The sequence below is a fragment of the Phyllostomus discolor genome, chromosome 13 (genome assembly GCF_004126475.2).
Source record: "Phyllostomus discolor isolate MPI-MPIP mPhyDis1 chromosome 13, mPhyDis1.pri.v3, whole genome shotgun sequence".
In the NCBI taxonomy this organism is placed as follows: Eukaryota; Metazoa; Chordata; class Mammalia; order Chiroptera; family Phyllostomidae; genus Phyllostomus; species Phyllostomus discolor.
Genome location: NC_040915.2, coordinates 6774780 through 6788188, shown reverse-complemented (window position 1 = coordinate 6788188; position 13409 = coordinate 6774780). Strand labels below are relative to the sequence as shown.

The following is a 13409-nucleotide window of genomic DNA, read 5'->3' as shown; positions in this document are numbered from 1 at the left end:
TCTGTCACCTCCTGACCACTCACAGGTGAGGCTCACAGGGCAGATATGATTAAGAGTATAGCTCGTTTGATACTCATCATTCAAAATCTGGTGTGCAAAGCAAGGAAATAGAGGAGAAGTGATGCTTTTGAGCAAAGAAAGTGATATACTGTGGACTGGAAGGAAGGCAGACAGTTCATTGTCCATATAACAGGTATAAAATTTATGGTAAAAAGCATAAGCTGGGCATGTTGATGTCTTTAATGGGTACATGAGGAGACAGACTATATTACCTGTATCTAATTTGTGTTGTTTTTCTTGTTTTTCCTGGTTTACTTGTTGAACAGTTCTATCCAAGTCTACTCCTTGCAGCTTAGCTGCTTGTTGTGCAATTTTTCTTTCAACATCTTTAAGTTCCATCTTAAGAATAAAACAAAATTATTTCATTTAAGAAACTCATTGCAATTTACAACTGTTTTCAGATACAATTTAAACAAAGTTTAATAACATGAAAATGAAGTTAACTTAATAATTTCAATGACATAAGCAAAAGGAAGCAGAATAAAAATGAAAACAAACACAACTACTACCTACGTTTCATAATTTCTGAATAATTCAGGATGGGGGAACTCTAACCATGATCTGTACCTCAATACCAGCTCCTATTTTTAACATTTTCACACTTCACATTCAAATCACCGCAAAACAAATTTTATTTTGCCCCAAACTGCAATAACCGTACCTGAAATCTCTCCATAATTGTAACATCTGGCAGACACACTTTAGCGCTTTCTTCTTCAGGCATTATTGTGCCCAAGAGTGTTTCCTGCTCATCTATGTCATTCTTTAGACGCTGTATGTCTCTATTGACATTCTGCAATTTGTTTCTTAATTCTGGCATTTCCTTCTCTTTCAAATCAATTATGCTTTGCCTTAACAAAAAACACACAATTAAAAATAAGCCATCTAATGTTTTCTCATAATGAGACTGAGGTTATGTATTTTTGGCAATAATATCATGAAAGTGACATGAGTCCTTCTCAGGGCATCACATCAGTGGAAACATATCAGTATGTCTTATTACTGAAGATGTTCAACTTATTCATTTGGTTAAGATGGTGTCGGCCAGACCCATCCATTTGTAAAGTTGCTATTTTCCTTTTTTTAATTAATCAATTTCTTAGGAGATACATTGAATGAAACAATGTAAATATTCTGTTTCTCCTCAAAATTCTGCCCAAAGATTTTAGTATCCATTGGTAGATGTTGCTTGCAACAATTACCGAGCTGTTTGACAAACAGAGATATTCTACAAATTAACTAATCACACTCATTAAAAGTGCCACGATTATGAAAGACATAGACTGGAAAACTGTTACAGACAGCAGGAGCCTAAGGAGACAGAACAACTAGATGCAGTGTGGGATCCGGGGTTGGACCTTGAAACAGAAAAAGGGCATTAATGGAAAGACTTCTGAAATTGAAATAGGATTTGTAATTTAGTTACTAGCATTATAACAACGTTAATTTCTTGATAGCTATATTATGGTTACATAAATTCTGATCATCAGCAGAAACTAAGTGAAGGGTATATGTGAATTCTCTGTATTAATTTTGTAATTTTTCTGAGTCTAACATCTTTTCAAAATAAAAAGTTTTTTAAGATGATGGAAAAAAGGAAGGAAATCACTCAGCCAAATGCTACATGGTTTATGGAACAAAAGCTGTCAACCTGGTTTACTGTTACTACTCCAGCTAATGTGGCAGGTACCAACACCATACACGTACTATTTTTCACTCTCATTATTTTATTAAACCCTTTTAGGGTTAAAAAGAGAAATAATAAAAGTAGTCACAATTCACACTGAAAACGATGGGTACATCTTGGCAGCCAGAGTTAACCAGGGAGAATTTTTTCCATTTTGCCTTCTAAATTCAAGATGTCTGTGAGGATCTGGGCCTGTGGAAGAGAGCTATTCTCTAATACTGAAAAAACTGTCCCTGCCCAGAAGCTTATTAAATCCCACCCGATCTTCAAGCCAGTCTAGTCCTTCTTCCTGGGGTGTCTCCTCTCAAAACCACCTTTAGCTGTCTCCCCCTTCTCTGAATGTCTACATCTACTTTATTAATACCCAATTTACCACTTAAGCATTGCCTTTCTCATACAATTTTTTCTTTTCTTCACAACATAATGAATAGACATTTATATAATTTATGAAGCTGACACTTCTGAAAGAATAAAACTTGTATTTTATCTTTTAAAAAGTTATCAAGTTCATTTTGAAAAATTCTAAATACTTGCCCTGGCCATTGTGCCTTGATTGGGTGTCACCCTGCAAACTGAAAGGTCACAGGTTCAACTCCTAGTGAGGGTACATGCCTGGGTTATGGGTTTGGTCCCCAGTTGGGGCTCATATGAAAGTCAACCAACCTATGTTTCTTTCTCATATGGATGTTTCTCTCCTCTTTCTCTTTTCCCCATTCTCTACAATCAACAAGCATGTCCTTGGGTGAGGATAAAAAATAGATTCTAAATTCTTAAATTAAATTAGTACAATAAATTAAATTGGTTTCTGATGGGAGTCTTATAACAAACCAAAGGAAAAACTATAAACTTAAAGGTTAGCTCCTGCATACTTAATGATTTTTTAAAAGTCTACACTATGACTAAAATCATGAAAGAAATGAAAAAATTCCCAAAGTAAGTATGAGGGTATGCAGATTATGAATAATTCCATGCTCACATTACTTCCTAAATGTTGTAGTCATAGATTATAAGTTGTTGTTTTTTAAAATATTTTATTTATTCACTTTTAGACAGAGGGGTAGGGAGGGAGAAAGAGAGGAAGAGAAACATCAACTTGCAAGAGACACAATGATCAGTTGCCCCTTGTACACCCCCTGCTAGGGACCTGGCCTGCAACCCAGGCATGTGCCCTAACTGGGAACCAAACCTGCGACCTTTTGGTTCACAGGCCAGCGCTCAATCCACTGAGCTACACCAGCCAGGGCACAAGTTGATTTTAAATTATGTGCCCAGTACCTAAAAAGAGACACAGCTATGATAGTCAAATGACCATCAAACATCCACTCGACTGGGGGTGTGTTGTGGAGAACAGCAGGCACCCATTCACAGGCTCACTCTGTTTTATATGCACACAAAAACCCTTCATTGCTGTGGCTGTGGTGCCTTTAATGATTACCCAAGATGCTTAAAATTAAGTACTCTAAGAAAAAGTCAAGATATTTCCTGAGAGAATGGGCTACTGAGACCTATTAGAGTTCTGTTTTGTTTTTAAATTTTTTCAAAAAACTCAATTTATCTATTTTTGTGACAGCATTTCTTTTCCAAAGGGATTATATGTAAAAAAGACCAACACAGACATGGTATTAAAAATACCTTTTGGAGAAATGGGGAAAATATTAGTTGAGCTTTTATTTAAGAGGTGCTATAATACATGAAACTGAGTCAGTACTAAGCAAAATGATAAATAGATATGTTTTCAGCCCTGGTCAGGTGGCTCAGTTGGTTGGAGTGTTGTCCCATACACAAGAAGGTTGTAGGTTTGATTCCTAGTCAGAGCACATACCTAGGTTGTGGGTTCAATCCCTAGTCAAGGCATGTACAGGAGGTAACTGACTGATGTTTCTCTTTCACATTGATATTTCTCTCTCCCCCAACTTCCACTCTTTCTAAAATCAATAAACATATCCTTGGGTGAGGATTTAAAAAAAAAAACAGTGTTTATATGTTTGGGGCTTTAAATTAAAAGTATTCTTTTCCTCAAAGAGAATAACCAAAATCTGGCTCCTTACTACCTCTCTGAGACTCATCTTCAACCACTTTCTCCCCTGGCGTTCAGGTCAACCACGCTCGTGGATTCTGTGCTGTCTGGAATGTTCTTCTGCTGGACAACTGCACGGCAGGCTCCCTCACTTCACTAAAGTCTCCGCTCAGTTGCCACCTTCACCAGCTGCTCCCCTCCTAACACCCCTTGGATATTCCCATACACCCTGCTATATTGTTCTCCATAGTACTATCAGCACCTAACAGACGACATGTTTAATTTTTAGCTTCAGGTTATTTTATGTGCAGTGACCAAAACAGCACACAGATGCCACTCCAGATCCTGGGGTGCCGCATATACTGGGTTGGCCACAGCCCTGCGTCATCCCAATATGACATGGTTGCAGGGTGATCCCCAGTCGGTACAAGAGTCAACTACTGAATGCATAAATAAAAATAAGTGGGAAAAGAAGTCAATGTTTCTTTCTCTCCAATAAAGAAAAAAAAAGTTGCCCACCAATACTATCCCACTCCCTCCACTGAGAGGCGCAGTCTGTGTCAACTTGCTAAATCTTGGCAGGCTCTGTGACTACCTTGACCAACAGAAACGGCAGAAGTAACACTGTGCTCATTTTCGGGCTCAGTCCTTAATGGACTCAATGGAAAGCTTCTCTTTCCAGTCTCTTGGAATACTTGCTGCTAGGACACCTCCTTTGGTAACCTGGCCACTATATACTGCCAAAAGCCATGACACATGTGGAAGCCATGCGAAGGCATTCTGTTTCGACAGCCCCAGCTGGGCTCCCAGCCGGCAGTCGGCATCACCGCTGGCCCTGTAGTGAGCCATCTTGAACACCAAGCCCGGGAGAACCTGGAGATAACGGCAGCCAATGTCCAACTGCAACTGCATGAAAGGTCCCAAGACAGAACTACCCGGTTAAGCCCAATCATTCCACTGAACCATGAAAAGTCATCATCGTCATTATAAGTTTGAGGAGGTTTGTTACACAGCAATAAAGTAGAGCAGATACTGCAGTTCTCATTCATTCAGCAAATAGTTACCAAAGTTACAATACACAAAGAATTAGGAAACTACAACAGTGAGTAAGGCAGGCATCAGGCACCTACGCCCGATGGCAAGGGTCCCGAAATACAATACGGTGTTGATTTCTGCTGTTTACAATACATCAGTATGACACAGAACTAAGCTTCTATTTCCTTGACATACACTTTCTGCCAACCTTAAATTTTACCTTGATTTTTTGCTTTTCAAGATACTGTTTCATTCCTTTTCCTTTTTATTCATAAACTACTGCTTCTGTCTCCATGTCATGTTCTCTCTGTAGTCTGCAATAATCTGGCTTCACCCTTCATGATTGTATAGCTATCTTTTGCCATGTAACAAAATAGCCCAAAACTTAGCAGCTTAAGACAACAGCACTTATTTCTCACAGATATGAGAATCTGGAGCAGCTCTCTGGGCACTGATTTGGGTTTCTTGTTGAAGCTGCAGTTAAGCTGATGGCCAGGGCTGCAGCCACCTCAAGGCCCAACTGCTAGAAAAGCTGTTTCCAAATGGTTGTCAAAGGCCAAGTGGGTCCCTCCACAGGGCTTGTCACACACTATGACCACTGGCTTCCCCCAGATCCATGAGAGAGAAAAGGGGAGCAGGAAGCTTGAGTGCCCCACACCTAATCCTGGAAGGGACGTGCTATCACTGCTGTTATATTTTATCAGTTACACAGGCCAGTCCTGGAAAGGGAGGGAAGCCTATACACGCCTGTGAACACCAGGAGGCAGGGAACATGGGGACCATCTGGAGGCTGGTAAACATAAAGCATATGTGCTTAGACCTTTCCTGCTTTTCCTGAAACTCCTCTCTGGTTTTCCAGGATAACAGATCCTTCCAGTTTTCCTGCTTCCACAGTTTTTCTCTCTCTCCTCCATACAATACGTTAACTTTAGATTACTCTTCCTAAAATACACTGTTGATCAAATCCCTCAGAACGGCTCCTCATCACAATCAGAGAGAGCTGTAACCAGACCTGAACACAATACAGTCCTATCTTCCCAATTTGTGGGAATTAGTCCCCACAAACAACTCACCTACTCTAGATACGTTTCTATCGCAGCACTGGTCATTCTCTCCGTCCCTTTACACACCCTGTTCTCATTTCTCTCTCTTCTTCCTTTTTGAAACTTGAGTTGAATGAACCAGCTTCCTTCCCTGTGGTTTACATACTCCCTCCCATCTTGTTCTCAAAACCCTATTCTCATTCTGTAATCCACTGGCTTCTCTCTTCTAAAATAGTGCATTTGTTTGAATGAATTAAACCCTTTATTTTAAGCCCAGCTTCCTAAATATCTAATTCTGAAAGCAAGTCTCCTTTTTTGGGACATCATGTCTTACTGGTCTCTGTGACCAGCTCTGTCTGTGAGACACTTTCTGATTTAACTTGATTTATAAGCAGACCATCATCTGAATTTCTTGCACAAGCACGTGGAAAAATAAAGAACAGAAATCATCTAGGATTCCTTCTTTTTGAAAGTGGGAAAGACATAATACAGCTTAAAATCTGCCTCCTGGGAGAGCTTTTCAGTACTTTAAATCTTTTGCTGTGTGTAGAAAGTTACTTATCAGCAAACAGTTCTAAATCTCAAAATTTCTGCCCTCAAGCCAAGTCCAAGGAATTAAACATATACACAAGTGCAACTATATCTGTATGCCTTGTGACTAGATTAAGAAGCAAATTTACCTTTAGAAAAAACCAAAAAGGAAACAAGAAAACTGTTTCTTGTCATATAAACAACACGAGACAGGGCACACTACCTCAGCAACCTGCCTCTATCCTCAGGACGTGCTGTGAGTGGCCGCCATGTGCCAGGCACTGGGGCAGTACCCCTGCAGCGCTGCTGCTGCTGCTGCTGCTGCTGCTACACACACGGTGAAGGAGAAGGCCCAGCCTCACCTCATGGGCACAAGCCCCAGCATTTCGTCTCGCCGCTTTTCTTTTTTCTTTAGCTCTGATTCTGTTGACTTGAGTTTATCTGGAGCCAGCCGCAGTTTAGACTGCAAATCACTGATGACTTCTTGTAATTCAGCTTCTGTCTGAAAAACTCTCTGACAGACGGGGCAGCAAGACTGGTTTTCATCCGTTAGCTGAGTAATGAATTGGGAGTAAACTGCTGTGGCTCCAGCCAGCATGGCTATTTTAAGAAAATAAATATATTTCCAGAGAGGAGAAAATAAAATGCAGTTTTGTCAATATGGTTACAACCTCTTCAATATATGATTATTATTCTTGCTTTATAAACACATTATGAATTTTTTAAATTCTCCGATATTTAAATATTTTTCCAATGTTTTAAATTTCTTCTTCAAGCCTATCTAAATCACTTTCAAAATCCTGGCTACCACAATACCTTCAGATTTATATAAATTATTTTCTGATAATACACAAAAAGTGTAACATTTTAGAGCTAATTATGTGCCAGAAAGTGTTCTAAGATTTTTATATCTGTAATCTCATTTCCTCCTCTGTAACAGCCTAAATGGTAGATAATTACGTCCTCGGATGATGAATTTGAAGTATAGAAAGGTTTCAATAATTTGCACAAAGTTACACAGCAAGTTAAGTTCTAGAACCAGGACTAAAACTTAAGCCATTGGCACCAGAACCAAGTTTTTAAATCTCCCATCCTTAGTTACCTGTCAATGAAAATTCCTAAGTGTCATAGTGCCTTGATAACGTAAAGCACGTGTAACTTACCTCGTTGTTTTGAAGATTTTTCAATTTCTTCTTTAAGTTTGTCTAAATCACTTTCAAAATCCTGGCTACCACAAACATCAAATAGCTTGTCTTCATAATTGGACAACTGCTCTTCCTTCCTTTTTAGCTCATTATTTATATGATTTTTATTTTGCTCAGCTGAAGCTAGTTCCTTGCTATAAAATAATAAATATGGACAATTTTAAAACATGAGAAATGAGTCTGCAAAGTTTGAGTAGGTAGATATAAGACAAATTCTGCCAACAAATATTACAAGGTTTGCTGTACCCAAGTACTTTCATTTAGAAATTCTGGCAACAGGACTTCCGGCCAAGATGGAGGAATAGGTAGGCACACTGTGCCTCCTCACACAACCAAGATAGGGACAACAACAATTTAGAAACAGAATAACAACCAGAACTGACAGAAAATTGAACTATATGGAAGTCATACAACCAAGGGGTTAAAACAGACACATTCATCCAGACCGGTAGGAGGGGTGGAGTCGGGCAGCCGAGAGAGGGTCTCGGCGCAGAGAGCAGAAAGCGTTGGGACCAGGCGCATAAGGTACACAGGGCACGCAAGACCACAGCGGGCGGACCCTGGGTGTGCAAGCGGCAGCTGGCAGACCCCGGGCCAAGGGGTGGCAACCAGCAGACACAGCAAGGCACTGTGCACACCCCAGGATCCCAGCACTGGGAAATAGAGCCTTGGGGCACGGATTGAAAACACCTGTGCATGTTGAGGCGCAGGGAGAGACTCCCTGCCTCACAGGAGAGGTCGTTGGAAAGTCCCATGGGGTGCACAAGCTCACCCACATGGGAATTGGCATCAGAGGGGCCCAGTTTGCTTGGGGGAAGCAGCGGAAGGGACTGAGGTCCGATGGAGAGTGGTGCAAGTGCCATTGTTCCCTCTCAGACCCTGTCCCCCACATACAGGGTCACAACTCAGCCACTGGGCTGACCTGCCCTGGTGAACACCTAAGGCTCCGCCCCTCATATGTAACAGGCACGACCGGACCAAAGGAAAAAAAAAAAAGATGGCTCAAACAGAATTGTAAGCCCCACAACCAGTATTTTTAAGCAACTGAGAGACAGACAACCTATCAGATGCACAGTTCAAAGCACTGGTGATCAGGATGCTCACAGAATTGGTTGATTTTGGTTGCAAATTAGATGAAAAAATGAAGGCTACAATAAGTGAAATGAAGAAAAATGCACAGGGAACCAATAGTGATGGAATGGAAGCTGGGTCTCATATCAATGGAGTACACCAGAAGGAAGAAAAAAACAATCAGAAAAGAATGAAAACATAAGAATTCAAAAAAAATTAGGAGAGGATTAGGAACTTCCAGGACATCTTTAAATGTTCCAACATCTGAATTATAGGGGTGCCAGAAGGAGAAGAGGAAGAGCAACAAATGGAAAACTTATTTGAACAAATAATAAAGAAGAACTTCCTAAATCTGGCAAAGGAAATAGACTTCCAGGAAGTCCAGGAAGCTCAGAGAGTCCCAAAGAAATTGGACCTAAGAAGGAACACACCAAGGCACATCATAATTACATCAGCCAAGGTAAAAATGAAGGAGAGAATCCTAGAAGCAGCAAGAGATAAGGAGACAGTAACCGACAAAGGAGTTCCCATCAGACTGTCAGCTGATTTCTTAAGAGAGACCTTACAGGCAAGAAGGGGCTGCAAAGAAGTATTCCAAGTCATGAAAAGCAAGCACCTACATCCGAGATTGCTCTATCTAGCAAAGCTTTCATTTAGAATGGAAGGGCAGATCAAGTGCTTCCCAGATAAGGTCAAGTTAAAGGAGTTCATCATCATCAAACCCTTATTGTGTGAAATGTTAAAGGGACTTATCTAAGAAAAAGAAGATAAAAAACATGTTTAGTAAAATGACAGCAAACTCATAATTATTAACAACCACACCTAAAACAACAAAAAGAAACTAAGCAAACAACTAGAACAGGAACAGAACCACGGAAATGGAGATCACATGGAGGGTTACCAACAGGGGAGTGGGAGGAGAAGAGAGGGGGAAAAGGTATGGAGAATAAGTAGCATAGATGGTAGGTAGAAAATAGACAGGGGGAGGGCAAGAATAGTATGGGAAATGTAGAAGCTAAAGAACTTATGACACATGGACATGAACTAAAGGGGGGTAATGTGGGTGGGAGAGGGTGTGCAGGGTGGAGGGGAATGAAGGGGGGGTAATGGGACAACTGTAATAGTATCATCAATAAAATATATTTTAAAAAAAAAGAAAAGAAATTCTGGCAACAATTCCGAACTTTCTCCCTTGGACATGGACTTGCTTGCCATCAGTGGTCACGGGCCTGCTCCTAGAGAAACGTCTAGTGCAGGCGGGGTTCTGCCTGGTTTCTGAGGGTGCATGGTCTTGTAATTCAGGGTAAGAGACCCAGCAAGGAGAATGTGCTTGCTGGGTCTACTAGAGGAAGAGAAGAAGTGAAAACATCCTCCTAATCCCCTTGGAGTCTCTTCACAATCACTTCCCTACTTCCTGCAAACTTTTCCTATGTCCCCTCCTTGTTGTTGTCATCTACTTATGTCTTGATCGTTCATTCCTTTTCATTCAAAGACTTTGCTCACTAGTACAATTTATCTCCACTCCAACTCTTAAATTTCATCCTAGCCAACCTCCCTGTCCACATAGATTGGAATTTTTTAATTTGCAGGTTATAAGGCAAGTCATGCAATCAATTTAATGAACATCTTGGCAAATTTTAACAAAACAGAACAGAACAGAATACCCGTGTATCAGAGGGGACTGCCCACAGGTAGGACAGACATTCTTTTGAGAAATCTGTTTCGGATAAGTGTGTGTGAGTGCACATGTACTTCATCTTGATACTTCCCACTGTGGTTTACAGCAGCTGCACCACTTTTCATTCCCAGTAACAGTGCACAGGGGTTCCAGTTTCTCAACATTCTCACTAACACTTGGCTGCTTTCTGGTTTTGATAGTGGCCATCCTAACTGGTATGAAGTGAAATGCTTTGATTCGCATTTCCTGGATGATTAGTGATGCTGAGTATCTTTTCACATGCTCTTTGCCCATTTGTATATCTTTTATGGAGAAATATCTACTCAAGTCCATTGCTCATTAAAAAAAAATCCAGTTTTTTTTATTGTTGAGTTGTAGGAGTTCTTTATATATTCTGGATATTAACCCCTTATCAGATACATGGTTTGCAAATATTGTCTCCCCTTCCACAGGGGCTGTCTTTCCCCCTGTTCACTGTTTCTTTTGTTGTGTAGACGTTTTTAAGTGAGATGTAGCCCTACTGGTCTATTTTGCTTTCACTGACTGGGCTTTTGTTGTCATATCTGAGAAATGAGTGCCATTTTCAATACAATAAAGCTTTTCTCCTATGTTTCCTTCTAGGTGTTTTATAGTCTCAGGTCTCACTTTTTACAGAAAATTTTAAGAGTTTAATCCTCTCACTTAATTCTACAAACTTTCAAGGAACAAGAAGCCCCCAAATTACTACCCATTACCATTTTACTTACTTTGTAAAACACAGGAGACCCAAAGTCAATTAACAAGACATACCATTTCATGACAATAAATGATTTTGGAACAATTAAAAATGAAAGCATGAAATAAGAGATTTCTATTACATTTCTATTACTTACTTCAATTTGGCAAGCCTGTCCCTGGTCTGATTAATTTCTTTCGATTTACTATGAAGCCAATCTTCAAGCTGCTTTTTGTTAGGAAAATACCCTAACAATGAATTTAATTCATCACTGTGCCTAGATTTTATTTTTCTGATTTGTTCATCTTTGTCAGCCTATAGAAAGAAAATGTTTAAAAAAAAGTTCACTATTTCCATATTATATCAAGAACAAAAATAAATTTTAGGTTGATTAAAGTTCTAGGCTTAAAACTACTAAAAATGCAGGAAGAAAAGATACAATTTCTTAAAGTCTTAGAGTGGAGATGACTATTCTAAACCATAAGAGAAAAGAGTAACAAGCCTGATGATATAAAAATTAAAATTTCTGTATGAGACGTAAAAATTAGCAATGTACACATTTATTTGTATGTATACACTTCTGCATTATTAATTTTTTGTAATTAGAAAATAGTTTTTAAGCCTGAAAGTCTATTTTATAGAGTATTAAGCTCACTTAGCCCCAATTATGAATGTAAGATAAGCTATTTACCATATGGGAAAGTACAATTAGAAGAAAAAGAAAGGTCATACTTTGTCTTTGGTCAGCATCTCCAACTGGGTGCGTGTTGTTGTATGATGGTTCAGCTGCTCCATCTCTTGGTCCAATTTACGCACAATCCTGTCTAGATCTGCTTTCTCATTTTGAAGACTTGTTACTTCTGTTTTTAGAGTTTCTACATTGCTGTTTTTCTCAGCCTTGCTAAGTTCATGTTCCTTATCAGTAATTCAAACAAATGCACAGGTTTATATAATTTGTGTTAAGACAATGACAAAGTGTATTAGAAATCAACTTACTCCAAATGGTCAAAATATTAATTTGCTTTTATCTAATACACAAAAAACAACATAAGTATGAATAAGATTTTTAAGGAAAATCATAAAGTTACCTTACTATATTATAATACTAGAGAATTAGTAAATAAATCTGGAAGGGTATGGGAAGGGCGGGACAGAATGAGAATTAGGGAAAAATTAAGAGAAATGTGTTTAAGTATTAATATATAGTTTCCTGACTTTCCAGTCAACACGTGAGTATTTATCAAGCACCCATGCAGCGCTCTGCACTGCCTGGCATGGAGAGGCCATAAAAACAGAGTCATGCTGGCCCTGACCAATACCTCCCCATCACAATATAACGTTGTGATGAAAGGCTACACTGATAAAAACGTACACTAGATGTTAAGTTAGGGAGCAAAAAGGAGTATTTATTTAAATGATCAAAATGGGATCTGAGAGGGGAATCTGCCAAGCTTTAGGATGCTTACTTTAGTGGTGAAGACAAGAGGGAACAGATTAGAAACAAGGAAGAAAACTTAGAAATTCATGAAAATAGATGGGCTAAGAATGTTTCCACCATAGAAAAAGTGGTAACACGGCAAAAATCTTATAAAATCTGCAGTGTATTATTGAACCTAGAGGAAAAGAAGTACTTTTTTTTTTTAACTTAAGTGATTCTTAACCAACATATTCATAAGAATAACCTAGTTTTGGTTTGAATGTACATTTCCATGCTCCAAGAGAGTTTGATTTGGGAGGTCTGAAGTAAGGTCTAAGCATAAGTATTTTCTAAAAGCTTCCTAGGTGATTCTAAATTTTAATCCACTGGGTTCCAGAACCAAAGAGCTGAGTGATTAAGATATTTAGATGAATTCATTTTACATGAGATTGTTAGACAAGATTGATATTTTAGTTAACATGCCATAATCTTAGGATTCACAACAGATACTTCAAAACGCAAGATTCTAAATGTCTTACACTTTAAAACATTATGTCTTACAGCTTTTGTGAGCTCCTGGTCCAGTTCAAGAATCCTGTCTGAAGATCCTTCCAATTGCTGTAATTCACACTTCACATTTTTCAGCTCATTCTGCTTCTTACTGAGGATTTCTGATTTTAGCTCAATTATTCTTCCCAGTCCAATTTTCTTATCCCTTATCTCATCTATCTGTTTTTGTTTCAGAGTTTCTTTTTCTGCAAAGTCATTCTAGATACATATAAGAATCAGTATTAACAATCTTTTCATTAAACAATTAATTAAGCAAAAATTTCTTCATTGTAAAAGTATTACATGCACATTAAGGAAAATATGAAAAAGTATCAACCAGATATAATCATTATTAAGTCCAAACTAGCTTTTTCTTTACCACCAGTAGCTTTAAAAAGAAA

The 13409-nt window shown here is 38.9% G+C and overlaps 1 protein-coding gene across 1 annotated transcript in view; it reads right to left on the bottom strand.

Annotated features, from left to right (window-relative positions):
* RAD50 (RAD50 double strand break repair protein) overlaps positions 1-13409 on the bottom strand; it is a 76969-nt gene that overhangs the window by 30807 nt on the left and 32753 nt on the right. Inside the window, exons 9-15 of the mRNA XM_028527377.2 lie at positions 13021-13227; positions 11775-11957; positions 11200-11357; positions 7537-7712; positions 6736-6973; positions 722-911; positions 273-399 (exon numbers count right to left, since the gene is read on the bottom strand). Of these exons, the coding sequence (XP_028383178.1) occupies positions 273-399; positions 722-911; positions 6736-6973; positions 7537-7712; positions 11200-11357; positions 11775-11957; positions 13021-13227 (1279 nt within the window). The remainder of the gene's footprint in view (positions 1-272; positions 400-721; positions 912-6735; positions 6974-7536; positions 7713-11199; positions 11358-11774; positions 11958-13020; positions 13228-13409) is intronic.